A 27,800-nucleotide genomic window follows, 5' to 3' on the forward strand; every position below is an offset into this window, starting at 1 on the left:
ATGTTCCATATACAGGATTTTTGAATTGTCACTGTATACTCTAATTGAGAGACTCTATTAGACAGTTTTAATGTTCTAAACACTGAAAAACAACCGTTAAACTTGCGCAGTAGGGTGCGCACTCGTGAAATTTAAATTGAAACCTTACTCACTTGTTTCCGAGCTCAAGTCTGGTCAGCACGGCGGCCTGTAAAAGACTCTCCGGGTCGATGTACTTCTGTCCCACTCCCTCCTGTTCCTCCTCCTCCTCTCGCTCCTGCTCATCCTCCTCAACGGGCCTCGCTATGCTCACGAACGGCCACTGCTGGTGGATGTCGTCCAGTTCAGGTTCCACGTTCCTCACGTCCAAGTCGTTAAGGTGCTCCAGATATTTTAAGTCTGGAATTTAGGGAATTTTTTACTAGTGGAGGGTTGCAACCCTAGTATCTATTTAATTGAGCAACGGAAATCGTTGACAGTTTCTATATGCGCATATCCGGAGGTTGAAGGTTCAGTGGTGCGATGTTAAGAAGAATATGAAGAAGAAGAACGCGACCTACTTAAGAAAGAGATAAAGAGGAGAAGAAGAATGGTGTGGCTTAACCGAAGGCATGCGCATGGGATCGAACCCACGTAATCCAGTCTAGACGTGCACGTCACGCATGCGTATTGAGTTGGGTTAAAATGACAATCTTGATCTTGAGCCACTTGATTTAATTTCGTTGCAGACATTTTAATTAAAGCAAGTGAGGCACCGTAAAGTGCACTCGAGTGCAGTGTGTTGTCCCGGAACGGGCGTATAACTGTTTTCCTTTGATGAAAGGCCTTAAGTGGCCCTTCAACCCTTCGCGAAAGTTTGCGGAAACCTTCTCGTTTAACTTAACGAGCGTAAGAGTGATGGGGTGTTTTTCTGGAAAATGGAAATTCAAGTGGGGCAATTGCTGGTTACTTGTGTTTTGGACGTTTCATTTAAAGGGAATGAGGCGAGGGAATAAAAAAAGATAAAGAGTTCCTCCTAGGACCTTTATGTTTTAACACAAGGTGGAGTTGGATCAACGAGGTTTCAGTAAGAAAAACGAGGACTGAGAAATAATTGCACGCAGTGTGCACGTCCTCTGATTGACTCGCTTCTTGCTGTGTTAATTTAAGGCGCTCGTGCGTGAGAGTGAGAGAAATGTCTAAAGTAAAAGAGAGATAAAATACGACATGGAACAAAAAACTAGTTAGCTAACATATGGGATAAAGTGAGAGAGACGTCTAAAGAAACATAATTGACTAAAATTAAAAAAGGGACAAAAAAAGACGTGGAGCAAAAAAAGTATTGCGCTAGCACGTTAGACTGACGTGAAGATAAATTAACAAGTTCAACTTTGGTAAACTTTTTATAAAAGCCAAAGGAGAGTGTGTGACGTAAAGCAAAAAAACTATTGAGCCAAAAAAACTGAGACAAGTTAATTTAAGGCGCTTATGCGCTAAAGTGAGTACGACTGAACACACTCCCCAAGTCGTTCCCATTCATTAAAACATAGAATGCGCAACGGTGGTGCGCACGTTGACCGGAAGAAGATTGACAGTAACAAGTGACAGTCCGCCATATTGTTTCCGGTTTAAGTCAGATGGGGGTAGAAGAACATGTTCGAGTGTGTACTATCAGAGTGAAACGTTAGTTTTGCACATACGAAATGCGAATTTACACCCACCCGAATTATCCTCCCGTGGGTAACGATCATGATTTCCGGGGTAAATTGCGGCAAAATGCAAAATACACATTTAAACGAATACGATTGTCGTCCGGGCGGGGTCGGTTTGAGGGGGCGAACGTGGGGGCGTGTGGTTAGACAGGGATAGAAACATTTATCTAATAAACGGGCGGACGTGGGGGCAATTTGAAAAAACGCTCCCTAAGGTTATAATGAAACAAGGGGAGGGAAGCAGGACTTAATAATAAAAAGGAGGATATTTTCCCAGTAATCGGATTTGGGGAAAAACCGTTAATTCCCGTCATGTGGTTAGCAACGTCAAACGTGCACATCCGTCCCTTTGTTTGGAACTCAATTAACCCGCCGCGTGTGCCCACCCCCCGGAAGAGTGAAACTGAGATTCTATGTTTCACATGTATCGGCTTTCCGATGTCATTTATTTTCCAACCGAGACACGCACTTAAGGGTAGTTTTTTCTTTGTTAAAGGGCGTGGCATATGTCACTCCCTTCGTTATAGAATGTGTGCATCATGCTGTGTAATGGCTCCCTGATATAGAAGTAATTTATTACTGTCGGTAAACTCTGTACGTCACAATATTCGCTTGTCTGCGCAATAATTGTCTGACTTTTGGGCAACTATTACTGTGACGTCAATGCATGCCACAATATTCCCTTCCTATTGGCCAGATACAAAAGCAAAGCCAAGTCTAGAATCCTTATTAATGTCAATTAATAAGACGCATTTAAGCTGCGCATACGCAGTTTTCTAGAGGTTTCAGGAGATGATAATTTGGATTATAGGGGATTTAGGAGACAGAAACAGAATAGGAAAAAAAAGAGACATCCGGGGCAACGTCAGGAAGTGGGAGAAACGTGGAAGAGAGAGAGAGAGAGAAGCAACAGGCTGAACAGTCGGAAAGAAAAACGAAAAAACGCGATTAAACCCACGACTACTAAAGCTCCAATCAGCGGAAAACCCGTAAAAAAAGCTTAAGGGTCTTAGGGACGAGCCGCAATTAGAGACCTGTTGCGTCTCCCTTGTTTAATCTTCATGGGTTTCGACCCGTTTTGTTATAGGAAAGCACATATGACGTATGCTAAAAAATGTCAAATGTCAAAATAGTCGCCTCTCATTGGTTGGCAAATAATTACGAAATTTCGCGGAAGTTTACAAACGTTGATTATCAGTAACAATGAAAAAATAGATTAGATAATAATAATAATAATATATAATTATACTAATAACAAGTAAATAGATCAAGAGGATCCACCGTATCTAAATTTGATTATTATTATTATTAATTAAACAAAAGGTTTGACCCTGTATTGTTTGAAAAAAAACGCATTTTCTGAAAACGTCAAAACTTTGCCGAATTTTCCTGTGCGCAATACACAATTTCCCCAGTTGATATGCACATATTCGGAATATTCAAAGTTTCTGCATAAAGTCGATACCATTTCCCGATGCTTTCCACCCATTTTAAGCCTCTAATTTTCGAAATGAAAAAGTCGGTTTCGGCCCAACTTAACAATCGCCGCCATTTAATGACAACCACGCTGAAACGTCATCTGGCCATATGCTGCTTGATTCAAAACTCGCCCGCTTGTAGGATGCTGGACCATTAAGTTACTATACCATGAGGGACTGGCTCAGGGTGGTCGACGGTATGACTGTTCGATTGTATAGGGCCTAGTTATTCGGAGGAAATGGTGTTTTGCTGGAAAGTGGTAGTATTTAAATAAAAACGGCCTTTAGCGGATTATAGCCAGATAAATTCCGAATATTTGAGGGATAAAATGGTACATAGGTAGGCCAGTATTAAGCGTCAAAGTTAAAATATTGTAGAGCAAAAACTACTCTACTTAGACGATTGCCAAGTGTGTCAAAAAATAGGTTTTAAAAAGTTGTTTAATTGCTAAAAATATGGAACCTCTATGAATGAAAGAAATATGATTTTTGGGTCGAACCTTCCTGGGGAAAGTTCATTATTGCTCGTCCTGTATGGTTCACAAAAATATCGGTTATATACCTCTAAAGCAGTTTGAACTTTTTTTTCACTCAGTTTCATTCGCCTATAATTACTCACGCTGTGTACTAATCTGGCCCACAAATTATACAACTCTTAGGCCTCCATTAGCCCTTATGTCCTAAAAATTTCAAGTCATTTGAATGCTTTACATTTGAGTTCTGGTGGAACAAAGGAATATGACTGTTTTGCTTTATGAATTTTTTATTTTAGGGCAATACAGCTCCCTAAGGGGGCCTCAAAAAAAATCGTTTACGGATCCGTTATCCTCAAGGTATTGAGAGGTGTCATGTCAAACTTTACTGTCTCACTATCCTTACAGCCAAAGATATAAATACTTCTTTGCCAAAAAAACACGCAATTTTTTTTTTTAACTCACCGCTCATAACTCGGGCCCCGACGGACTCCACAGGGCAGACCGCAGCCCCCGCCAACACCCCCAGGACGAACACCGGCAGGGAAACCTTCATTTTCCGGGCCCCACGTATTGTAAAGACCATTTTTCCGGCCCCATATGTTGCCCCACGTCGTTTATCGATCGCAACGGGGCGATGCATGCCATTGGCCGACGAAGCCACGGTGACGTCACGGGAATTCGCTCCCGATCCGTGTTCGGCGAAGGAATTTCATTGACTGAATGAATTCCCCTTTTTCGTGTTATCGCGTCCCGACGCGGTCATGCGCATGGTCTCCTACGGGGGACGCGGGATTAGTGATTGACCGTTTGCGTGGGCAGTACAGGATGATTGTGATGACGTAGTAGCTTCCCCCTTTCTCCCTCTCACCCCTTTCGAAAAAGGGTTTATTAAGGGATGCTGCTTATTAGTTAAAAAGAGATTAATCAATCCGCGTGATATGTATGGAAGAAGATCTATTGATTTCTCTATACGGGGCACTCAAACTCCGCAGGACAGATGAGATGTCCAGTGACGTGCTGCTGCGCATATTTGCTTGCGCAACTTAAAACCTGGAAGTCTGGGCTAAAGGATTTGTTATACAAGGCACTCACACTTACTGGGTCCCAAACTCGTAGAATGCAATGAACTGCTTTGCGAGTTGGCATACAGCAAAGAAATCGAAGGGAGATCATCAAGTAAACGAATAAATGCAATAAATATTGCTCTACAGCTTAGTAGAGCCTAGAGAATTAAGCAGTTACTTACTGAGACTTCCTGGAAGCCTTAAAGACCCTCCAAGCTTCAATAACATGCTCCAAACTCGTACGAGAGCGCAGAGAAGCACTGTGCGATTTGGTATGCAAGAAAATTGAAGGAGAATAATTAAATGGACTAGTGAAAGCATGGATATTGATCTACAGGATTCGTTGAGCTTAAGAGAATCCGGAGAACTACGCAGCTGCTTGCAATAAATCCCTGGCAGCCCTAAAGACCCTCCAACCTTTAATAATTTGCTCCAAACTCGTTCGAGAGTGCAGTGAAGTGCTGTGTGACTTGTTATGCAAGAAAATCAAAGAAGGACCATTAAGTGAACGAGTAAAAGCAATAGATATTCCTCTACAGGGTTCGTGGTGCTTAGGAAAGCCCGGAAAATTACTCAGTTACTTGTTGAGACTCCTTGACAGCCCTCAAGACCCTCCAACTTTGAATAACTTACTCCAAACTCGTACGAGGGTGCAATGAACTGCTTTGCGAGTTGGTATTGCAGCAAGAAAATCAAAGCGAGATCACCAATTGAACGAATAACAGTAATAAATATTGCTTAACAGCTTAGGAGGACTTAGAGAATTACGCAGTTGTTTGCTGAGACTTTCTAGCAGCCCTAAAGAGCCTGCAAACATGAATAACTTGCTCCAAATTCGTACGAGAGTGTAGAGAAGTCCTGTGCGATGTGGTATGCAAGGAAAGCAAAGGAGGATCACTAAGTGAACGAGTAGAAGCAATAGATATTGTTCTGCAGGGTTCGTAGAGCTTAGGAAAGCCCGGAGAATTACTCAGTTACTTGCTGTGACTCCTTGACAGCCCTCAAGACCCTCCAACTTTGAATAACTTACTCCAAACTCGTACGAGGGTGCAATGAACTGCTTTGCGAGTTGGTATTGCAGCAAGAAAATCAAAGCGAGATCACCAATTGAACGAATAACCGCAACTAATATTGCTTAACAGCTTAGGAGGACTTAGAGAATTACGCAGTTGTTTGCTGAGACTTTCTAGCAGCCCTAAAGAGCCTGCAAACATGAATAACTTGCTCCAAACTCGTACGAGAGTGCACCGAAGTCCTGTGTGACTTGTTATGCAAGAAAATCAAAGAAGGACCATTAAGTGAACGAGTAAAAGCAATAGATATTGCTCTGCAGGGTTCGTAGAGCTCAGGAAAGCCCGGAAAATTACTCAGTTACTTGTTGTGACTTCCTGACAGCCCTCAAGACCCTCCAACTTTGAATAACTTACTCCAAACTTGTACGAGAGTGCAATGAACTGCTTTGCGAGTTGATATACAGCAAGAAAATCAAAGGGAAAACACCAAGTGAACGAATAACAGCAATAAATATTGCTTAACAGCTTAGGAGGACTTAGAGAATTACGCAGTTATTTGCTGAGACTCCCTAGCAGCCCTGAAGAGCCTGCAAACATGAATAACTTGCTCCAAACTCGTACAAGAGTGCACCGAAGTCCTGTGCGATTTGGTATGCAAGCTTAGGAGGGTCCGGAGAATTACGCATTTGCTTGTTGTGACTCCGTCCAAACTCCAATAACTTGCTGCAAACTCCTAACGAGTTAATAAAGACTATGAAAGAGGGGTATGAACTGCCTTATTTCATAAGAGGTGCAGTTAAGAAACTTATACTTTTTGAATGCCCCAGTTAGTTGCAAACTAATTAGAATACTAAGCAGCTGCTGATAAATTACCATAAGTCATGTTTACGGTAGATTAGGGGGCCCCCATGCACGCCCATCCTGCGGAATTTATGAGTATTTGTCCCCTGATTACCATGTTAATTGCCGAACTTCTAATCGTAGGTCTTTTTATCGGGTTTCAACTAAAATAAATATTAAACCCGTTGCGGCGTTCGTTGCAGATCGCCGCCCCCGCGGGTGCGAGATTAACTATTTTTAACCGTCGATTTCCGCTTCTAATATAGAAAAATCATTAGGGAAGAGAGAGCCTTCGATGGTTTATTTCAAGTGTTTCCACTTGACGGGGTCTGGGTCGCCTATCTGGAACGCCCGATAAGCTTAAGTAACGTTTATTGCAAGGCAAGAACGCAATATGTGTCGGAAGTGATAGCTTCTTTATGGGGAAAATGCACTTATGGACTAAGATATTCGATAATTCTGCTACCCCAACCATTTGGGAAAAGCAAAATTGATTAAAACAAAAAGTCAGTTTGAATTTGCCGCCATTAACGCTTAATAAATAAACGCCAGTATGGTGTGAGAGACTCCCCGTTAAAATGTCAATAAAATTAATGCAGCAGGCACTCCCTGTTTAAATGACATTGACGTAACTGTAAATAAACTTTATTTGAATTCTTTAATTTTCCTGTTGAGTTTTTCCTCAAATATCAAGGAAATTCAGCCCAAAGCAGTCCCAATTCTTAAAAAAAAGAAAACAGACATTCGTTCCTCTATTCCCGCCTTGGTTGTTTCCCCTGTACGCACTTAAATACTCAATTGTTTGTATTGTAACCGAGGCCCCAATTTTTCGTTAATCATGGAAGAAGACAGGGACGACAACCTGGAGCCCGAGGAGGCTCTGAGCTACGGCACAGTCTCGCAGGTAGAAGAAAACTTACACTTTGGCAGCGGCGATTTGCAGGATAAGAAGCTGAGTCACGAGTCGGTCGCCCCCCAGAACTCTTATCAAATCAAGCCGAGTTTTCAGGACATGTAAGTTCCTTTATGAAGGGTTACTTCTAGCTTCAGAGGGTTGTTTAACAGTTTTAAGCAAGTGCCTGTGAAAGAAATCATCAGGAGTGTGCAGTTTAGCATGTTAAGTGGGAAAACTTATGATCCAGACATGGCTAAGAAATGGACAATTAAAATGGCCAATGAAATTAATGAGAAGGTGAAAGGTAAGTGAACTTTTTTAAGGGTTAAATAGGGACTAAGTATAGGGCACTTGATTGACTATATTTATGTGTAAAGTTGTTGTATATATACCCCTCATTTGAGCACCAAAATCTCACCCACATTCATTCTTCACTTTTCATGATAATTAATAGCAAACATTTGAAAAATACCTTTACAGATGTAGGAATGAAAAGATATAGGCACATTGTGCAAGTGATAATTGGAGAGCGGAAGGGCCAAGGGGTGAAATCCGGGTGCAGGTGTGTCTGGGACACCGACATCGACACTAGCTGTAATGAAATTTTCATGAATGTGAGTTCTGCTCCTCACTACGACCCTGGCGGCACATTAATGTTTAATTATTTTGGTTTTAGGATACAATTTTTTGTGCGGTTACTGTGTTCGCTGTGTTCCTTTATTAATAAATTATTAAAAAAACAATTTTATATAAGTGTATCATATAATTTAATCTAGGCTAGTTCATCATACAAGACTCGTAGGTGGGTATCAGGTATTTTATGTTGATAAAGGCGTCCTCGCCTCCGTACCTTTCCAAGATTTCCAGCGTGTCGTTTATTATGTCAGCCAAATTGTCTCCCCGCATTTGGCTATAGTCAATTTCGTCACCGCAGTTTACTGAAACAGGAAATGATCGCAATTTACCATTATTTAAAGGAGATGACGTCAACTGCCTGGAAAAATTACAGTTTTTGTATCTTCAAGGCAGTTGAAGCCAGTTTTGTGTCTCTCCAAGTAGTTGGTGTCTTTTTTTATTGCCCCTCATTAAGGGAGAAAGAGGAATGACTTTAACTGTCTGGAAAATCAGGGGAATAACTTCAACTGTTTGAAAAAACGACTGTTTGTAAGCCTACAAAGCATTTGAAGTCATTCCAAGCAGTCAATGAGTCCCTTGTCCTTAAACCAGGCAGTTGAAGACAGTTTTGTGTCTCTCCAAGTAGTTGGTGTCTTTTTTTATTGTCCCCCATTAAGGGAGAAAGAAGAATGACTTTAACTGTCCGGAAAATCCAAGGAATCACTTCAACTGTTTGAAAAAACGACTGTTAGTAAGCCTACAAAGCATTTGAAGTCTTTCCAAGCAGTCAATTAGTCCCTTGTCCTTAAACCAGGCAGTTGAAGACAGTTTTGTGTCTCTCCGAGTAGTTGGTGTCTTTTTTTATTGTCCCCCATTAAGGGAGAAAGAAGAATGACTTTAACTGTCTGGAAAATCCAAGGAATCACTTCAACTGTTTGAAAAAACGACTGTTTGTAAGCCTACAAAGCATTTGAAGTCATTCCAAGCAGTCAATGAGTCCCTTGTCCTTAAACCAGGCAGTTGAAGACAGTTTTGTGTCTCTCCAAGTAGTTGGTGTCTTTTTTTATTGTCCCCCATTAAGGGAGAAAGAAGAATGACTTTAACTGTCTGGAAAATCCAAGGAATCACTTCAACTGTTTGAAAAAACGACTGTTTGTAAGCCTACAAAGCATTTGAAGTCATTCCAAGCAGTCAATGAGTCCATTGTTCTTATACCAGGCAGTTGAAGACAGTTTTGTGTCTCTCCAAGTAGTTGGTGTCTTTTTTTATTGTCCCCCATTAAGGGAGAAAGAAGAATGACTTTAACTGTCCGGAAAATCCAAGGAATCACTTCAACTGTTTGAAAAAACGACTGTTAGTAAGCCTACAAAGCATTTGAAGTCATTCCAAGCAGTCAATTAGTCCCTTGTCCTTAAACCAGTCAGTTGAAGACAGTTTTGTGTCTCTCCGAGTAGTTGGTGTCTTTTTTTATTGTCCCCCATTAAGGGGGAAAGAAGAATGACTTTAACTGTCTGGAAAATCCAAGGAATCACTTCAACTGTTTGAAAAAACGACTGTTAGTAAGTCTACAAAGCATTTGAAGTCATTTCAAGCAGTCAATGAGTCCCTTGTTCTTAAACCAGGCAGTTGAAGACAGTTTTGTGTCTCTCCAAGTAGTTGGTGTCTTTTTTTATTGTCCCCCATTAAGGGAGAAAGAAGAATGACTTTAACTGTCTGGAAAATCCAAGGAATCACTTCAACTGTTTGAAAAAACGACTGTTTGTAAGCCTACAAAGCATTTGAAGTCATTCCAAGCAGTCAATGAGTCCCTTGTCCTTAAACCAGGCAGTTGAAGACAGTTTTGTGTCTCTCCAAGTAGTTGGTGTCTTTTTTTATTGTCCCCCATTAAGGGAGAAAGAAGAATGACTTTAACTGTCTGGAAAATCCAAGGAATCACTTCAACTGTTTGAAAAAACGACTGTTTGTAAGCCTACAAAGCATTTGAAGTCATTCCAAGCAGTCAATGAGTCCCTTGTCCTTAAACCAGGCAGTTGAAGACAGTTTTGTGTCTCTCCAAGTAGTTGGTGTCTTTTTTTATTGCCCCCCATTAAGGGAGAAAGAAGAATGACTTTAACTGTCTGGAAAATCCAAGGAATCACTTCAACTGTTTGAAAAAACGACTGTTTGTAAGCCTACAAAGCATTTGAAGTCATTCCGAGCAGTCAGTGAGTCCATTGTTCTTATACCAGGCAGTTGAAGACAGTTTTGTGTCTCTCCAAGTAGTTGGTGTCTTTTTTTATTGCCCCCCATTAAGGGAGAAAGAAGAATGACTTTAACTGTCTGGAAAATCCAAGGAATCACTTCAACTGTTTGAAAAAACGACTGTTTGTAAGCCTACAAAGCATTTGAAGTCATTCCGAGCAGTCAGTGAGTCCCTTGTTCTTAAACCAGGCAGTTGAAGACAGTTTTGTGTCTCTCCAAGTAGTTGGTGTCTTTTTTTATTGTCCCCCATTAAGGGAGAAAGAAGAATGACTTTAACTGTCTGGAAAATCCAAGGAATCACTTCAACTGTTTGAAAAAACGACTGTTTGTAAGCCTACAAAGCATTTGAAGTCATTCCAAGCAGTGAATGAGTCCATTGTTCTTATACCAGGCAGTTGAAGACAGTTTTGTGTCTCTCCAAGTAGTTGGTGTCTTTTTTTATTGCCCCTCATTAAGGGAGAAAGAAGAATGACTTTAACTGTCTGGAAAATCCAAGGAATCACTTCAACTGTTTGAAAAAACGACTGTTTGTAAACCTACAAAGCATTTGAAGTCATTCCAAGCAGTCAGTGAGTCCCTTGTTCTTAAACCAGGCAGTTGAAGACAGTTTTGTGTCTCTCCAAGTAGTTGGTGTCTTTTTTTATTGTCCCCCATTAAGGGAGAAAGAAGAATGACTTTAACTGTCTGGAAAATCCAAGGAATCAGTTCAACTGTTTGAAAACACGACTGTTTGTAAACCTACAAAGCATTTGAAGTCATTCCAAGCAGTCAGTGAGTCCCTTGTTCTTATACCAGGCAGTTGAAGACAGTTTTGTGTCTCTCCAAGTAGTTGGTGTCTTTTTTTATTGCCCCTCATTAAGGGAGAAAGAAGAATGACTTTAACTGTCTGGAAAATCCAAGGAATCACTTCAACTGTTTGAAAAAACGACTGTTTGTAAACCTACAAAGCATTTGAAGTCATTCCAAGCAGTCAATGAGTCCCTTGTTCTTAAACCAGGCAGTTGAAGACAGTTTTGTGTCTCTCCAAGTAGTTGGTGTCTTTTTTTATTGCCCCTCATTAAGGGAGAAAGAAGAATGACTTTAACTGTCTGGAAAATCCAAGGAATCACTTCAACTGTTTGAAAAAACGACTGTTTGTAAACCTACAAAGCATTTGAAGTCATTCCAAGCAGTCAATGAGTCCCTTGTTCTTAAACCAGGCAGTTGAAGACAGTTTTGTGTCTCTCCAAGTAGTTGGTGTCTTTTTTTATTGTCCCCCATTAAGGGAGAAAGAAGAATGACTTTAACTGTCTGGAAAATCCAAGGAATCACTTCAACTGTTTGAAAAAACGACTGTTTGTAAGCCTACAAAGCATTTGAAGTCATTCCGAGCAGTCAGTGAGTCCATTGTTCTTATACCAGGCAGTTGAAGACAGTTTTGTGTCTCTCCAAGTAGTTGGTGTCTTTTTTTATTGCCCCCCATTAAGGGAGAAAGAAGAATGACTTTAACTGTCTGGAAAATCCAAGGAATCACTTCAACTGTTTGAAAAAACGACTGTTTGTAAGCCTACAAAGCATTTGAAGTCATTCCGAGCAGTCAGTGAGTCCCTTGTTCTTAAACCAGGCAGTTGAAGACAGTTTTGTGTCTCTCCAAGTAGTTGGTGTCTTTTTTTATTGTCCCCCATTAAGGGAGAAAGAAGAATGACTTTAACTGTCTGGAAAATCCAAGGAATCACTTCAACTGTTTGAAAAAACGACTGTTTGTAAGCCTACAAAGCATTTGAAGTCATTCCAAGCAGTGAATGAGTCCATTGTTCTTATACCAGGCAGTTGAAGACAGTTTTGTGTCTCTCCAAGTAGTTGGTGTCTTTTTTTATTGCCCCTCATTAAGGGAGAAAGAAGAATGACTTTAACTGTCTGGAAAATCCAAGGAATCACTTCAACTGTTTGAAAAAACGACTGTTTGTAAGCCTACAAAGCATTTGAAGTCATTCCAAGCAGTGAATGAGTCCATTGTTCTTATACCAGGCAGTTGAAGACAGTTTTGTGTCTCTCCAAGTAGTTGGTGTCTTTTTTTATTGCCCCTCATTAAGGGAGAAAGAAGAATGACTTTAACTGTCTGGAAAATCCAAGGAATCACTTCAACTGTTTGAAAAAACGACTGTTTGTAAGCCTACAAAGCATTTGAAGTCATTCCAAGCAGTGAATGAGTCCATTGTTCTTATACCAGGCAGTTGAAGACAGTTTTGTGTCTCTCCAAGTAGTTGGTGTCTTTTTTTATTGTCCCCCATTAAGGGAGAAAGAAGAATGACTTTAACTGTCTGGAAAATCCAAGGAATCACTTCAACTGTTTGAAAAAACGACTGTTTGTAAGCCCACAAAGCATTTGAAGTCATTCCAAGCAGTCAATGAGTCCCTTGTTCTTATACCAGGCAGTTGAAGACAGTTTTGTGTCTCTCCAAGTAGTTGGTGTCTTTTTTTATTGTCCCCCATTAAGGGGGAAAGAAGAATGACTTTAACTGTCTGGAAAATCCAAGGAATCACTTCAACTTTTTGAAAAAATGACTGTTTGTAAGCCTACAAAGCATTTGAAGTCATTCCAAGCAGTCAATGAGTCCCTTGTCCTTAAACCAGGCAGTTGAAGACAGTTTTGTGTCTCTCCAAGTAGTTGGTGTCTTTTTTTATTGTCCCCCATTAAGGGAGAAAGAAAAATGACTTTAACTGTCTGGAAAATCCAAGGAATCACTTCAACTGTTTGAAAAAACGACTGTTTGTAAGCCTACAAAGCATTTGAAGTCATTCCAAGCAGTCAATGAGTCCCTTGTCCTTAAACCAGGCAGTTGAAGACAGTTTTGTGTCTCTCCAAGTAGTTGGTGTCTTTTTTTATTGTCCCCCATTAAGGGGGAAAGAAGAATGACTTTAACTGTCTGGAAAATCCAAGGAATCACTTCAACTGTTTGAAAAAACGACTGTTTGTAAGCCTACAAAGCATTTGAAGTCATTCCAAGCAGTCAATGAGTCCATTGTTCTTATACCAGGGAATTGAAGACAGTTTTGTGTCTCTCCAAGTAGTTGGTGTCTTTTTTTATTGTCCCCCATTAAGGGGGAAAGAAGAATGACTTTAACTGTCTGGAAAATCCAAGGAATCACTTCAACTGTTTGAAAAAACGACTGTTTGTAAGCCTACAAAGCATTTGAAGTTATTCCAAGCAGTCAATGAGTCCCTTGTCCTTAAACCAGGCAGTTGAAGACAGTTTTGTGTCTCTCCAAGTAGTTGGTGTCTTTTTTTATTGTCCCCCATTAAGGGAGAAAGAAGAATGACTTTAACTGTCTGGAAAATCCAAGGAATCACTTCAACTGTTTGAAAAAACGACTGTTTGTAAGCCTACAAAGCATTTGAAGTCATTCCAAGCAGTCAATGAGTCCATTGTTCTTATACCAGGCAGTTGAAGACAGTTTTGTGTCTCTCCAAGTAGTTGGTGTCTTTTTTTATTGTCCCCCATTAAGGGAGAAAGAAAAATGACTTTAACTGTCTGGAAAATCCAAGGAATCACTTCAACTGTTTGAAAAAACGACTGTTTGTAAGCCTACAAAGCATTTGAAGTCATTCCAAGCAGTCAATGAGTCCATTGTTCTTATACCAGGCAGTTGAAGACAGTTTTGTGTCTCTCCAAGTAGTTGGTGTCTTTTTTTATTGCCCCCCATTAAGGGAGAAAGAAGAATGACTTTAACTGTTTGGAAAATCCAAGGAATCACTTCAATTGTTTGAAAAAACGACTGTTTGTAAGCCCACAAAGCATTTGAAGTCATTCCAAGCAGTCAATGAGTCCATTGTTCTTATACCAGGCAGTTGAAGACAGTTTTGTGTCTCTCCAAGTAGTTGGTGTCTTTTTTTATTGTCCCCCATTAAGGGGGAAAGAAGAATGACTTTAACTGTCTGGAAAATCCAAGGAATCACTTCAACTGTTTGAAAAAATGACTGTTTGTAAACCTACAAAGCATTTGAAGTCATTCCAAGCAGTCAGTGAGTCCCTTGTTCTCATACCAGGCAGTTGAAGACAGTTTTGTGTCTCTCCAAGTAGTTGGTGTCTTTTTTTATTGTCCCCCATTAAGGGAGAAAGAAGAATGACTTTAACTGTCTGGAAAATCCAAGGAATCACTTCAACTATTTGAAAAAACGACTGTTTGAAAGCCTACAAAGCATTTGAAGTCATTCCAAGCAGTCAATTAGTCCATTGTTCTTATACCAGGCAATTGAAGACAGTTTTGTGTCTCTCCAAGTAGTTGGTGTCTTTTTTTATTGCCCCTCATTAAGGGAGAAAGAGGAATGACTTTAACTGTCTGGAAAATCAGGGGAATAACTTCAACTGTTTGAAAAAACGACTGTTTGTAAGCCTACAAAGCATTTAAAGTCATTCCAAGCAGTCAATGAGTCCCTTGTTCTTATGCCAGGCAGTTGAAGACAGTTTTGTGTCTCTCCAAGTAGTTGGTGTCTTTTTTTATTGTCCCCTATTAAGGGAGAAAGAAGAATGACTTTAACTGTCCGGAAAATCCAAGGAATCACTTCAACTGTTTGAAAAAATGACTGTTTGTAAGCCTACAAAGCATTTGAAGTCATTCCAAGCAGTCAGTGAGTCCCTTGTTCTTATACCAGGCAGTTGAAGACAGTTTTGTGTCTCTCCAAGTAGTTGGTGTCTTTTTTTATTGTCCCCTATTAAGGGAGAAAGAAGAATGACTTTAACTGTCTGGAAAATCCAAGGAATCACTTCAACTGTTTGAAAAAATGACTGTTTGTAAGCCTACAAAGCATTTGAAGTCATTCCAAGCAGTCAGTGAGTCCCTTGTTCTTATACCAGGCAGTTGAAGACAGTTTTGTGTCTCTCCAAGTAGTTGGTGTCTTTTTTTATTGTCCCCTATTAAGGGAGAAAGAAGAATGACTTTAACTGTCTGGAAAATCCAAGGAATCACTTCAACTGTTTGAAAAAATGACTGTTTGTAAGCCTACAAAGCATTTGAAGTCATTCCAAGCAGTCAGTGAGTCCCTTGTTCTTATACCAGGCAGTTGAAGACAGTTTTGTGTCTCTCCAAGTAGTTGGTGTCTTTTTTTATTGTCCCCTATTAAGGGAGAAAGAAGAATGACTTTAACTGTCCGGAAAATCCAAGGAATCACTTCAACTGTTTGAAAAAACGACTGTTTGTAAGCCTACAAAGCATTTGAAGTCATTCCAAGCAGTCAATGAGTCCATTGTCCTTAAACCAGGCAGTTGAAGACAGTTTTGTGTCTCTCCAAGTAGTTGGTGTCTTTTTTTATTGTCCCCCATTAAGGGGGAAAGAAGAATGACTTTAACTGTCCGGAAAATCCAAGGAATCACTTCAACTGTTTGAAAAAACGACTGTTTGTAAGCCTACAAAGCATTTGAAGTTATTCCAAGCAGTCAATGAGTCCCTTGTCCTTAAACCAGGCAGTTGAAGACAGTTTTGTGTCTCTCCAAGTAGTTGGTGTCTTTTTTTATTGTCCCCCATTAAGGGGGAAAGAAGAATGACTTTAACTGTCCGGAAAATCCAAGGAATCACTTCAACTGTTTGAAAAAACGACTGTTTGTAAGCCTACAAAGCATTTGAAGTCATTCCAAGCAGTCAATGAGTCCATTGTCCTTAAACCAGGCAGTTGAAGACAGTTTTGTGTCTCTCCAAGTAGTTGGTGTCTTTTTTTATTGTCCCCCATTAAGGGGGAAAGAAGAATGACTTTAACTGTCCGGAAAATCCAAGGAATCACTTCAACTGTTTGAAAAAACGACTGTTTGTAAGCCTACAAAGCATTTGAAGTTATTCCAAGCAGTCAATGAGTCCCTTGTCCTTAAACCAGGCAGTTGAAGACAGTTTTGTGTCTCTCCAAGTAGTTGGTGTCTTTTTTTATTGCCCCTCATTAAGGGAGAAAGAAGAATGACTTTAACTGTCTGGAAAATCCAAGGAATCACTTCAACTGTTTGAAAAAACGACTGTTTGTAAGCCTAAAAAGCATTTGAAGTCATTCCAAGCAGTCAATGAGTCCCTTGTTCTTAAACCAGGCAGTTGAAGACAGTTTTGTGTCTCTTCAAGTAGTTGGAGTCATTTTTGATAGAAGAATCACTTCAACTTCCTTGACAATCCACTAACTGACTTCAACTGCCTGAAAGAAATAAGAAATGACTTTAAAGTATGATGGTACCGGTAGAGGGTGAAACGTGCTGAAGCCCTAATTCTTGAGAAAAACTTAAGGCAAAAAATCCGCTTCTTACCGTTCTTCTCTTTAAAAAAATTCAACGAGGGCAAGATCTGCCTGTAATAGGGCACCAAAGCTTCCCCAATCATATCCCCGGACTTGACCAGGTGCTGCAGCACCCTGAGAGTGGTGCACATGACCTCTTTGTTCTTCGTTTTAAGGGCATCTTTAAAAAAAAACACTTTTACCCCCAGACACTTTTTAAAAAGTCCTTATACCTTTAATGGGAATAATCAGCTGGGGAATACAAGGGAATATCTTGGGCCCCCCGTGGGATAACATGTCATGAATCCCCTGTTGGGCGAACAGCTTGTAAGGGTTCTCAGTTTCGCACAAACCCTCGAAGAACATAGGGAGATAGTAGTGGAAGTCTAGCTTACTAATATCCGCCTGAAAGTTTTAAAAAAAACTCCCTTAAGGTGTGTGTGTTGATTTCACAATAATACAATAATGTACTTTCCACGATACTTTGCCCCCTTTGGCCTCCAAGGCTATGGGCAGGTTGCCCCTCTTGTAGTTCATCCGGAACTTCTTGGCCCCCTTGGGGATCACCTCTTTGAAGGCGTTGCATTTCGGTGGGGGGATCACGCAGGTACCTGAAATGTCTCTTAAGTTAAGAAATCGTCAATTTCAAGGGGTTTGAACCTTTTTGGAAGGCCTGGATGGTAAAGGCGGGGACCACCCGGCAACTCTTGTTGTCCGTCGGCTTCTTGCTGCTGTTGGGCAGCGGTTTTTTCAATGTACTGCGGAATTCTTTGCCGCTCACCATCTCTCGATGAACATCACAATAATGGGGTGAAGTGTGTCTGTCAGTGGGTGGATGATGTTAAGGGTGCGTTACCCGGGAGACGGGAATTGTTTGGTCAAAACAGGTGTAAAAGGGTGTGATTTGAACTTGATTCGGTTTATTTTTATTTAGGGTTTATTGATTTTAAATGAGGGTTTTTTTGAGTGCTTATAGTCGTGTGTATGTAGATACACCTTAGGATATTTTGTCACATAACTTCTGAATTATTTAAGATATTTCCGTGATTATTATGCTGTATTGTAATGGGCAGTCTATAGATTAATTAAATATTAATGACTTGATTCTAAGTGAAAAAATGGCTTAGCTAGGGCATTTTTTGTTTCAGCGTGATTTTTTCCATGAATTTTCAAGTTTTTTAAGGATTGCTGAAAATCTTTTTGAGGTACTTCAGTGGGGGTTACACTCAAAGAAAATGTGTTTTCTGGGGAATAATTTGATATATGAACCACTTTTGTAAGTTTAATACTCTCTGAGCTATGACCAGTTTGGTTGCCAAGATCCAATACTCGCCATTTGAGGTTTTTGGAATAAATTGGGCATTTTCAAGTTGCCAATTTTTATTGGACATTTTGTCACATAACTTCCAAGCTATTTTTGTACTTCTTTTACTATATTATAGTGGGCACCCTGTAGATTAATTCTATGTAACAAAGTTGGTTCTAGGATTAAAATTATCCTTACCAGAGCAACTGTCGTTTCAGGGAAATTTTCTCACTAAACTTTCTAGTTTTTTAAGGATTACTTGGACAATTTTTGAGATACTTAAATGCAGTTTTTACATGAAGAATATGCGTATTTTGATGAATAATTTGATATATAAACCATTCTTTTAAGTGTAATATTATCTGAGTTATGACCAGTTTTGCTTGCTAAGACCCAATAGGTTTTCGCAATAAATTGGGTATTTTCAAGTCGTCAATTTTGCTTGGACATTTTGTGACGTAACTTCCAAGCTATTTAAGATAATTTTGTAATTCTTTTACTGTGTTATAGTGGGCATCCTGTAGACCAATTATATGTTAAAAAATTAATCCTAAGTTCAAAGTTGGGATAACCAGAGCCATTTCGGTCTCAGGACAATTTTTTCACTGAACTTTCTAGTTTTTTAAGGATTACTTGGACAATTTTTGAGATACTTAAATGCAGTTTTTACATGAAGAATATGCATATTTGGATGAATAATTTGATATATAAACCATTTTTTTAAGTGTAATATTATCTGAGTTATGACCAGTTTTGCTTGCAAAGACCCAATAGGTTTTTGCAATAAATTGGGTATTTTCAAGTCGTCAATTTTGCTTGGACATATTGTGACGTAACTTCCAAGCTATTTAAGATAATTTTGTAATTCTTTTGCTGTATTATAGTGGGCATCCTGTAGACCAATTACATGTTAAAAAATTAATCCTAAGTTCAAAGTTGGGATAACCAGAGCCATTTCGGTTTCAGGACAATTTTCTCACTAAACTTTCTAGTTTTTTAAGGATTACTTGAACAATTTTTGAGATACTTAAATGCAGTTTTTACATGAAGAATATGCGTATTTTGATGAATAATTTGATATATAAACCATTTTTTTAAGTGTAATATTATCTGAGTTATGACCAGTTTTGCTTGCTAAGACCCAATAGGTTTTCGCAATAAATTGGGTATTTTCAAGTCGTCAATTTTGCTTGGACATTTTGTGACGTAACTTCCAAGCTATTTAAGATAATTTTGTAATTCTTTTACTGTAATATAGTGGGCATCCTGTAGACCAATTATATGTTAAAAAATTAATCCTAAGTTCAAAGTTGGGATAACCAGAGCCATTTCGGTTTCAGGACAATTTTTTCACTGAACTTTCTAGTTCATTAGAGGTCATTTGGACACTTTTAGAGAAACTTAAATGCGCGTTTCGCTCAAAGAAAAAGTGTTTTCTGAGGTACAATTTCATATACAAACCATTTTTGTGGGTCTAATACTCTTTGAGCTAGAGCCAGTTTAACCTCATCAGATTTGTGGTTTTATGGAACAAATTATGAGCTTTGAATTTCTAATTATTCTTGGACATTTTGCCATGTAACTTCCAATCTATTCAAGATATTTTTGTAATTTCTTTACTGCATTATAGGGGGCACCCTATAGATTACTTCTATATAAAAAAGTCGATCCTAGGTTCCAAATTGGGATAACCAGAGCAATTTTGGTTTCAGGATAATTTTTTTATTCATGGTTTTTCAAGAATGAATTAGACACTTTTTGAGATACTTAAATGCGGTTTTTACCTAAAGAACATCCTTTTTCTGAGGAATAATTTGATATATAAACCACTTTTGTAAGTGTAATACTGTCTGAGCTATGACCAGTTTTCCTTGCAAAGACCTAATTGGGTATTCTTGGACAATTTGTGATGCAACTTCCAAGCTATTTAAGATATTTTTGCAATTTCTTTACTGCATTATAGTGGGTACTCTGTAGATTAATTCTATGTAAAAAAATTGGTCCTAGGTTTAAAATTGTGTTAACCAGAGCAACTTTCGTTTCAGGACAATTTTTTCACTACTTTTTGAGAAACTTAAATGCAGGTATCACTCAAAGAAAAAGGGTTTTCTAAGGTACAATTTCATATACAAACCATTCTTGTGGACCCAATACTTCCCAAGTTAGAACTAGTTTTGTTACCAAACCCTGAAATTTTCCAATTTTTGTGCAAAAATAAACAACATCAAATCTCTCCATTACACTTTATTTAAAACAAAGCATCATCATCGGGTATTTACAATCCTTCACAGTATTTTCACTTTAAGACTCTTATCACAAGAAAAAAAAACAAAGTTGTTACATATAAATAGTACTTAAAATAAGCTGAAATTAACGAATTAACCGACAACTAACAAGTCATCACTAGTGAAAGTATACTGGGGCACCTCCAAATTAAGAGGCGCAGGCCCCTTACGGATCCTTCCAGAGGCGTCATAATGTGACCCGTGGCAGGGACAATAATAGCCCCCGAAATCACCAGAATTCGCTATGGGTACACACCCCAAATGGGTACAAACGCCCAAAACCACCAACCATTCGGGGTTCTGTACTCTCTCATTGTCATGTTGAGGGTCTCGGAGGGATCCCACTGGTACAGCTTGCTCCGCAGAGATTTCCTCGGGAGTCCTGTGACGGATAAACAAAGGCTTGCCCCTCCACTTGAAAGTGACCGACTTCCCTTCAGGAATGTCGGACAGTTTGATTTCGATCTTGGCCAAGGCCAACACATCAGCTGAGGCACTCATCGAGCTTACAAAGTGGGTTACAACTGACTTAGCTGCATAAGCGCTAGAAGCTCCCAGGCCCCCGGCAATTAAATAAGTGAAATTTTTACGAGTGTCCTCAGTATCGGCGTTACGCGCATTAGGGTCCTTAGTGGAGGACCTGCGGTAGTTGTCCCAGTTCGGTACATTTATATCGGTGTGAGCCCACCTAAACAAACCGACTATAAAGCGCAAAGTTTAAATAACCCAAGGGTTAGGATTTGACTCACCTGATTTGAGTGGAAGCGGCTGGACCGCAGGAAACCGAGAAATTCGCGTTGGGCAGAGCCCTGGAGAGAGATAAGGCGGTGGAGCCCTGGAAAGGGATCTGCACCACTTGTTTCGTCGGTAAGACGGTTGCAGTCGACGCGACGTTCAATTGATTGCTTACCACTTGGCTTACGCCGCGGAAGTAACCGGAGACTGCACAGGGCTTCAGCATATTTCGCGTTTTATTGTTATGCAATGGGGCCAACAATAGTTCTTGGGGTTACCTGGTTTGTCACTTTTGGCAGCTGTCAATGTCATTTAGTGACGTTTAAAGCAGCGTTGCCATGCTCTACGCTTTTATTTTAATTTTCTGTTCTTTTATAACGAGAATTAGAATACATGAGAATAAAAAGTTTATTTAAATATTTACTTCTTCGTTGAATATTAAAGGGCGCGTTTAATTTTTATTTTTTGTTAATTCTGCACCCTTTTATAGTCCAGGGGCAGAACGGTTTTCGAGTAGTTGGCAACGCTGGTCCAAGCACTTACTGACAAGTATTGACGTGATCAGGAAGTGCAAACTATAAATTCTTTAGTTTTTTTGTGAAAAAATTGTTAATTCGTGGTGTTTGGAGCGTTTATTAAGTGAAAAATGCTGAAATTAAGATGCCAACACGAGGGTAAGTGGTCTGTTAGTCCCTGTATACGGTTTATAGCGTCTTGACCAGGTGCTTTTGCAAATTTTATTTATCACACTTAAAATCGTTGATGATTAGTGAATTGTTGACTCTTTGGGCTCTAAAGTAGTTAGTTAACACTTTTGCATAGTTATTTATGATAATTCGTGGCTTTAAAGCGTATTTTGCGCTGCCAAGGAAACGCTTTACAAAACCCAATATAACTTGTCTTCTAACCTAGATATCGACCTGGAAATTGAAAATAGTCAAAAGACGACGTTTGTAGGTAAATTTGCGTAAAATGTTGTCTCTCTGGGGTAAATAATTGTGCATTTGGTTTCGTTTATAATAATTTCGAATTCGGGAATTAGAGCGGTTCTCAATGGCGCCATCTGCGGCTGAAAAACTGAACTTGCTAGTACGTAGCCAGTTGTCATAGATAGCAGCACCCTTCATGCCGTTAATAAATATCCAAATTTATTACTAGTGAACCGCAATAACAATTATATTAAATTTTTATGTAAAAAAACGAGTTTTTATGTATTTATCGGAAATATTACTCAATATCCTCTCCAGAACAGTTAAAAATTTAAATTTCGCGCCCGGAAACGGAAGCCGCGTCAATAGAACCTAACCTCGAAATATTCAGACATCTGTCACTTGCGCCGATCTTTTGCCTTGCGAGTCGTGTTGTTGTCGCACGTGTACTCCCGAATTTCCACGCGAAAAAATGGATAAACCAGTAGTTTTGGCTCGCGTAATTAAAGTTTTGGGCCGTACCGGGTCCCAGGGCCAATGTACCCAAGTGAAAGTCGAATTTATCGGCGAGCAAAACCGTCAGATCATCAGAAACGTGAAGGGGCCAGTGAGGGAGGGCGACATCCTCACCCTGTTGGAGTCCGAACGTGAAGCCAGGAGGCTCAGATAGGCCCATATTGAGGTAAGACACTCTTATTACCATAAGCAGCTGGCGCTTAAACAAGCTGTTCCACACACTTTAATCAATCTCATTTATTATAGGTTCGAGACAATTGGGGACCTGACCAGCCGCCCTGTACATGTTAAGTTTCTAATTATAAGTTTTTTAATGTAATAAAAGGCTCCTACAAACAAAACCGCTATTTATTTACAACCTATCAAAGTGTTCCTTAATAAGTGCGAGGGCTTGGGTGCGTTTTGCCATTTTGCACACTCTGGCCTGGAATCTTGTCTTTTGGGCTGCCCCTTTGCCTTCCAACAGCTCACATAACCTAAAATTTATTTAATTATAAAAACTTAAATACTTGTGTGCACTCAACTGCCTGGAAAAAAAGATTTTTTTTATTAACTTACTTAGGTCCTAGGGTGCCAACATCCTCTTCCGAGCCACTAAGCATTATATTCCCCACCAACTTCTCATCTCCTGTGCTTAAGAACAGAAAAATTCCTGAATTATCCCCTAATTCCCTTAGGAAATGCCCCATAAGATCTGCAGAAGCATCTTTCCAATGTTTTGCATAAAATTTTGGTTTAGGCGAGGCGGTTTTTAGCTTTTCGGCCTCCAGTTTGGCCAAATCTTTTTGCAGCCCTTGCGATCCCTTAGTCAAGGCTTTCACGTTTAATTGGAGCTTCTGGACCATATCCGGATGCTCGGCAGGGCTGGATCTGGAAGTTTACCATCATTAAAATCCCCTAAAACTGCTTTAAAAAATTACTTTAAGAGCCCCAGAAGCTTCTGTTCTCTGTTAAGGCATTCCGTGAGGCGGTTCAGCACCCTGTTGCCTACAAGGAAGTTTAACAGGATTTTATCTTTTCTTTTGCTCTTTTCTGTGCCTAATAGTTTCACCATTTGTAACTGGCTTAAGTTCGTTACGTGAGTGCCGCAGCACATGTTTCTGTCGATGTCTTTGATGTTGATTACTCTTATGGGGCCCTTGTGGTCTTCGGGGAGGCCTCTGGCCCTCACCTGCGAAATTCAGGTTTAAAAGAACTGTTCGGAATAATTTGTTAACTTTTTCCAGGCATTTGGGTGTTATGCCTCTACTAAAAGTGCCCTAATGACTGAAATCCTTAACCCAAAAGCATTTTTTTACACTCAAATTCATCCTCAGGAACTGCACTATATTGCTGTGAAAATATTATGAAAATATGTCGAGTGCTTTTTGAGTTATGCCCAAAAGTGTCCGCTAAAGAATAAAATTATTGCTAATGCATTATGGGTTTCAAGGGCCTTTGGATCTTGGTTGACAAAATTGCTTCTAACTCAGAGAGTTATTGAGATACAAGAAACGTTCTTATATGAAAATTATTGGAAAGGAATGGTCTTTCTTTGAATAAAACTCTTATAAGAATATTCCAATTATTTCAAGAATAGTATAAACCTGCTAAGAAAATTGATAAAAATTATGTCTCAACCAAAATTGTCCTACTGACCCAAATCCTTAACGCAGAATGACGTTTTTACCCTTAAATCCAACCTCAGGAATCCCACTATATTACTGTAAAAAAATTCTGACAATATGTCAAGTGGTTCCGAAGTTATGCCCACAAATAACTGCTAAACAATAAAAATCTTATTCCCTATTAATTTAATTCGATTAACTCTTACATCTGCCAAGTCCTCCCCCTCCTCGAAAACCTCCTCAACAACCTCCTTGCCCATCCGGATCACCTCATTAACCCTTCCCTCAGCTAGCCTCATCTCACTCTCACTCATCTGAGGTGTATCCAACTCCACAAAAGACACCTCCCTCCCCAAAGACCAGCCTACAGTGGCAAACCCAAACTCCTTATCCAATAAAGCAGTGAGGAGGTGCTGCCCCGAGTGTTGTTGCATGTGATCGAACCTCCTCGTCCAGTCCACCTGTTCAGTTACCACTTTACCGACCTCCAGAGGTTCGGTGGTCAGGTGGACCGCCTTGTCTTCCATCCTAAACACTTTTTTAACCCCCACGGAGTCTATGGTGCCATAGTCTGTGGGCTAGAGGGGGGCATCAGGGAGAGTTATGGGGTGTTACAGCTTACCTACCTGGCCTCCACCCTCAGGGAATAAAATGGTGTCCTCCAGGATCACTTCATAAAGTGCTGCACAGGGGGTTTCCAGATGTTTTTCTGGAGGGACTTTTTGGCAAGAGACCACCCTGGTGGTGAACTGTAATTCTTAGGGTTTTTAAGGGTTGAGGTTTAAAGGGTTTTACTACCTGTTTGAGGAAAGGGTCGCTTTGGCACTTAAAAACCATTTTTCCAATATTATTTATTGAGATGTAAATATTGTTTCATAACCTCGTTTGGAGTGTCTAGGGACTCTTATAGAGGAGTCTCTAGGGTCCCTCGTTCAATCATAAATTTGGCGTCTCGACAAGATGGCCTCCGTCCGCCATTTTGATGCCTTGAACTGTCATTGTTATGTCGACGGTTTGTTACCCAAATTTAGCGAAAACTTTGAATATCCCCTTAGGTGTGGAATTTCCGCTAAAAACCCTGAGGGGCACTTTTCTAAACCCGTACCTGCTCTATAATTTCCTCCCCTATAAATTTTTCGATTCGACCAATAGAAACCGAGGTATTTAGCAAAATATAAAGATCACTCCACATTTATTTAAAACACTTCCATTTATTTCTATTAGCACATTAAAACAACTTAAAGTAACTAGACGTTTTTCTTATCCTCTTCTTCCTCCTCCTCGTTCTCCTTCTTCTCCTCCTCCTTCTTACAGGGACTTTCCTTCACAGCTGCACCCTCCTCCTTCTCCTTCTCCTTACCACCCTCCTGCAAATATTGAGGAAACCAAAAACATGCGTACACCAACTTCAAGAGGAGCCACACGAAAAACGCCAACGCCAAATATGAGGTGGAGGAAAACAGCATTTTCCACACGTCCACCACCACCTTTTGGTGTTTCATTTTCTACGTGTGTGCGTATGGGAAATTTTAATGGAAATCGTGGAAATTAAGGTGTTTACATGGGACACATGGCAACGTTATGATGACAACAATATTTATAATGGGGGATTGGGGGTGTTTCCAGCTATGGGGTGGAAATGATCGATCTCTCTTCATTCCTGCTCTCTCCAACTCCAAAGCATTTGTATCATTATTTCACTCATACACACCTTATGGATGTAAAGAAGAAAGAAGGAATCGTAGGTATGAAAAGTCTACGAAAAAAAAGAGAGACGAAGGGACGAAGCAATCAGAAATCAACAGAAAGAAAAATGAGAAACTCGACGAGTAAATCAACCCCATTTCTGCCTTTCTTGCTCTTTCAGTCAATATGGATCTCTTGCAACCTCTCTCTCCCGTATAATTAATTCTCCATTTCTCTCTTAGTCCATCAGTGTCCTCTCAAGAGCCACTCACTTACTATAAGCAGAAAGGGAGAGGGCGAGATTGGGCTCCGGAGGGAAAATTATATATAGAGAGAGTGGGAACACAAATATTCTTCGCTAATATATTTGTGAGAGGCCATTGGTAAGAGAGTGCCATGACCAGATGCTGAACAAAGAGGGTGAGAGTCAACGGAAGACGATCTAAAGAATAATAAAGGAAGTATATAAGGAGAAGGGAACAAGTGAGTATATAAAAATGAAAGTGGGATAGAAAGAAGATGATGCACAGGAATGACGAAGATAGATGAAAAAAGAGATTACCTCCTCCTGGTCCACCCCACCAATGATATCCTCCAGATTCTCGATGAACCCGATGCTCTTCTTCCTCCTCTCGACCTCCAGAGCTTCCTGCATCATCCTTAGACTCTCCTCGACTACATGGAGGTTATTGAAGACCCTCTGCTTCCCTCGGAGGAACCTGATGAAGACGTAGAGGGATAGAAGGGCGCAGAAACACACCCACACCCCCAGACCGATTTTTATGGCGTTCTCGTTCTTTGTAACGGTCATCCTTGTCGTCGAGAATCCGCGAGGACAATGATGCCCATAATTGCCTCAGGGGGGACCCTGTATCGATGTCTTTGTCTGAATTATTTATTCGCCGATTGTTTATTTATTAATCGGCGTTGACGTGGCTTCAAGGAGGATTTCCCACTCTCACTCCAAGGGGGTGAAACTACCCTTGGAGGTTTTGCACGGGGAAAACTCCTTATGGCACGGGTGAAACCGTTAAATTGCCCGCGGGGCCTTTCGAACCGTTTCACCCCGAACCGTTTCATCCCCTCCGGAGTGTTGAAACACGCCCCCATGCGCTCGGGAAATCAATACACGGCCCCACTTCATCCCCCTTGATTCTCAACGTCTTATCGATCCAACACGAGTCTTAGCCTTTATTATACGTGAGATAAAAAGATTTTTCTATTTAAAAATGGCGCCTTAAAACAAGCTTTCGGAATTTTTTTTTATTGACAGATGACATCTGTCAAATTTTGTATTATTGAAATGTCACATTTGTCATGTCAGTCAACAGTGTTTAGATCTTGGCGAATCTGCTGACAGATAACATGTGTCAAACGTCACAGCTGTCAGATGACACCATTGACATTTCCAAACGGTTACGTCACAGCATTCATGTCAAACAAGTGTCATCAGCTGATGGATCCTTATGAGAAATGTACCTTAAAAAAACTCATTATGCGTTCGAAACGTTTTTGACAGATGTGACCTTTCAGGTTAAGCGTTAAAGTCAATTAACCGGAGTGTCAATGTCAAACGTCACAACATCAGTCGTTGACATCGATGTCAAATGGCATAACTGACCATTACGTCAGAATGCGATATAGAATGAAATTGTAAAGATTCCAATAAATGTCGTGTGTTACTTATTTTTTTTTTCAATGTTCCATTTGTTGAGCAAAATGAAATTCTAGTTTGTTGAAATTTTACATTCGATGTATAATTTATTGGAATTTTTCCTAATTGGAATTTTTCTTGAATGAGTTATTCCACTGGAATTTAAGCAACAATTGATTTTAAAAGTAAAATTCCAATAATTTTCATCATAAATTATTCCATCAGTGGAGCAAATTGAAGTCCCAATTTGTTGGAATTTAATATTGAATGATCAATATATTGGAATTTTGCGTACATTTAATTATTATTGTCAATTATTCCATTGAAATTGGAGACAAATTTGTTTTTATAGTAAAATCCAATAATTTTTTACGTTTAAGTCATTATTCCATTAAATTTTTCCCAAAATTGCAATTATTTTCGTAATAAATTATTCCATTGGTTGAGCAAATAAAAATTCTAATTGATTGGAACTTTCCTCACACTTAATCATTATTGGCATTTCTTGAATAATTTATTCCATTGGAATTTAGGATCAATTAGATTTTTTAAATGGAGTTATAA

At 39.7% G+C, this 27,800-nt stretch overlaps 8 protein-coding genes across 12 annotated transcripts in view; 3 read left to right on the forward strand and 5 right to left on the reverse strand.

Annotated features, from left to right (window-relative positions):
- LOC126747375 (protein cab-1) overlaps nt 1-4,344 on the reverse strand; it is a 28,960-nt gene extending 24,616 nt beyond the window's left edge. For both annotated transcript variants that reach the window (XM_050455952.1, XM_050455953.1), the window contains exons 1-2: nt 4,087-4,344; nt 153-378 (exon numbers count right to left, since the gene is read on the reverse strand). In XM_050455952.1, the coding sequence (XP_050311909.1) occupies nt 153-378; nt 4,087-4,264 (404 nt within the window). In that variant the 5' untranslated portion in view covers nt 4,265-4,344. The remainder of the gene's footprint in view (nt 1-152; nt 379-4,086) is intronic.
- A 2,807-nt stretch (nt 4,345-7,151) lies between these two features.
- On the forward strand, nt 7,152-8,189 carry LOC126747134 (dynein light chain Tctex-type protein 2B-like). The gene is made up of 4 exons (XM_050455628.1): nt 7,152-7,555; nt 7,607-7,740; nt 7,917-8,050; nt 8,113-8,189. The coding sequence occupies exons 1-4, from the start codon at nt 7,380-7,382 to the stop codon at nt 8,158-8,160; spliced, it is 492 nt and encodes a 163-aa protein (XP_050311585.1). The 5' UTR covers nt 7,152-7,379; the 3' UTR covers nt 8,161-8,189.
- On the reverse strand, nt 8,180-17,367 carry LOC126747133 (parkin coregulated gene protein-like). The gene is made up of 5 exons (XM_050455627.1): nt 17,179-17,367; nt 16,990-17,129; nt 16,752-16,923; nt 16,550-16,699; nt 8,180-8,374 (listed from the first exon to the last, which is right to left on the reverse strand). Exons 1-5 carry the CDS (start codon nt 17,300-17,302, stop codon nt 8,214-8,216), a joined length of 747 nt encoding a protein of 248 aa, XP_050311584.1. The 5' UTR covers nt 17,303-17,367; the 3' UTR covers nt 8,180-8,213.
- A 2,686-nt stretch (nt 17,368-20,053) lies between these two features.
- LOC126747132 (cytochrome b-c1 complex subunit Rieske, mitochondrial-like) lies at nt 20,054-21,140 on the reverse strand. Its single transcript, XM_050455626.1, has 2 exons — nt 20,859-21,140; nt 20,054-20,797 (listed from the first exon to the last, which is right to left on the reverse strand). Exons 1-2 carry the CDS (start codon nt 21,068-21,070, stop codon nt 20,203-20,205), a joined length of 807 nt encoding a protein of 268 aa, XP_050311583.1. The 5' UTR covers nt 21,071-21,140; the 3' UTR covers nt 20,054-20,202.
- A 249-nt stretch (nt 21,141-21,389) lies between these two features.
- Nucleotides 21,390-27,800, forward strand: part of LOC126747130 (uncharacterized) — a 44,543-nt gene continuing 38,132 nt past the window's right edge. Inside the window, exon 1 of one of the 4 annotated variants that reach the window (XM_050455620.1) lies at nt 21,390-21,518. In XM_050455620.1, the coding sequence (XP_050311577.1) occupies nt 21,505-21,518 (14 nt within the window). In that variant the 5' untranslated portion in view covers nt 21,390-21,504. The remainder of the gene's footprint in view (nt 21,519-27,800) is intronic. The other 3 variants (XM_050455619.1, XM_050455618.1, XM_050455622.1) reach the window with 3 other exon arrangements.
- On the forward strand, nt 22,166-22,630 carry LOC126747136 (40S ribosomal protein S28). The gene is made up of 2 exons (XM_050455630.1): nt 22,166-22,455; nt 22,536-22,630. Exon 1 carries the CDS (start codon nt 22,246-22,248, stop codon nt 22,441-22,443), a length of 198 nt encoding a protein of 65 aa, XP_050311587.1. The 5' UTR covers nt 22,166-22,245; the 3' UTR covers nt 22,444-22,455; nt 22,536-22,630.
- Nucleotides 22,622-24,864, reverse strand: LOC126747131 (alanyl-tRNA editing protein Aarsd1). Its single transcript, XM_050455624.1, has 6 exons — nt 24,695-24,864; nt 24,523-24,645; nt 24,103-24,474; nt 23,210-23,460; nt 22,848-23,159; nt 22,622-22,765 (listed from the first exon to the last, which is right to left on the reverse strand). The coding sequence occupies exons 1-6, from the start codon at nt 24,731-24,733 to the stop codon at nt 22,642-22,644; spliced, it is 1,221 nt and encodes a 406-aa protein (XP_050311581.1). The 5' UTR covers nt 24,734-24,864; the 3' UTR covers nt 22,622-22,641.
- On the reverse strand, nt 25,088-27,250 carry LOC126747135 (uncharacterized). Its single transcript, XM_050455629.1, has 2 exons — nt 26,145-27,250; nt 25,088-25,263 (listed from the first exon to the last, which is right to left on the reverse strand). Exons 1-2 carry the CDS (start codon nt 26,391-26,393, stop codon nt 25,144-25,146), a joined length of 369 nt encoding a protein of 122 aa, XP_050311586.1. The 5' UTR covers nt 26,394-27,250; the 3' UTR covers nt 25,088-25,143.

The sequence above is a fragment of the Anthonomus grandis genome, chromosome 19 (genome assembly GCF_022605725.1).
Source record: "Anthonomus grandis grandis chromosome 19, icAntGran1.3, whole genome shotgun sequence".
Lineage (NCBI taxonomy): Eukaryota > Metazoa > Arthropoda > Insecta > Coleoptera > Curculionidae > Anthonomus > Anthonomus grandis.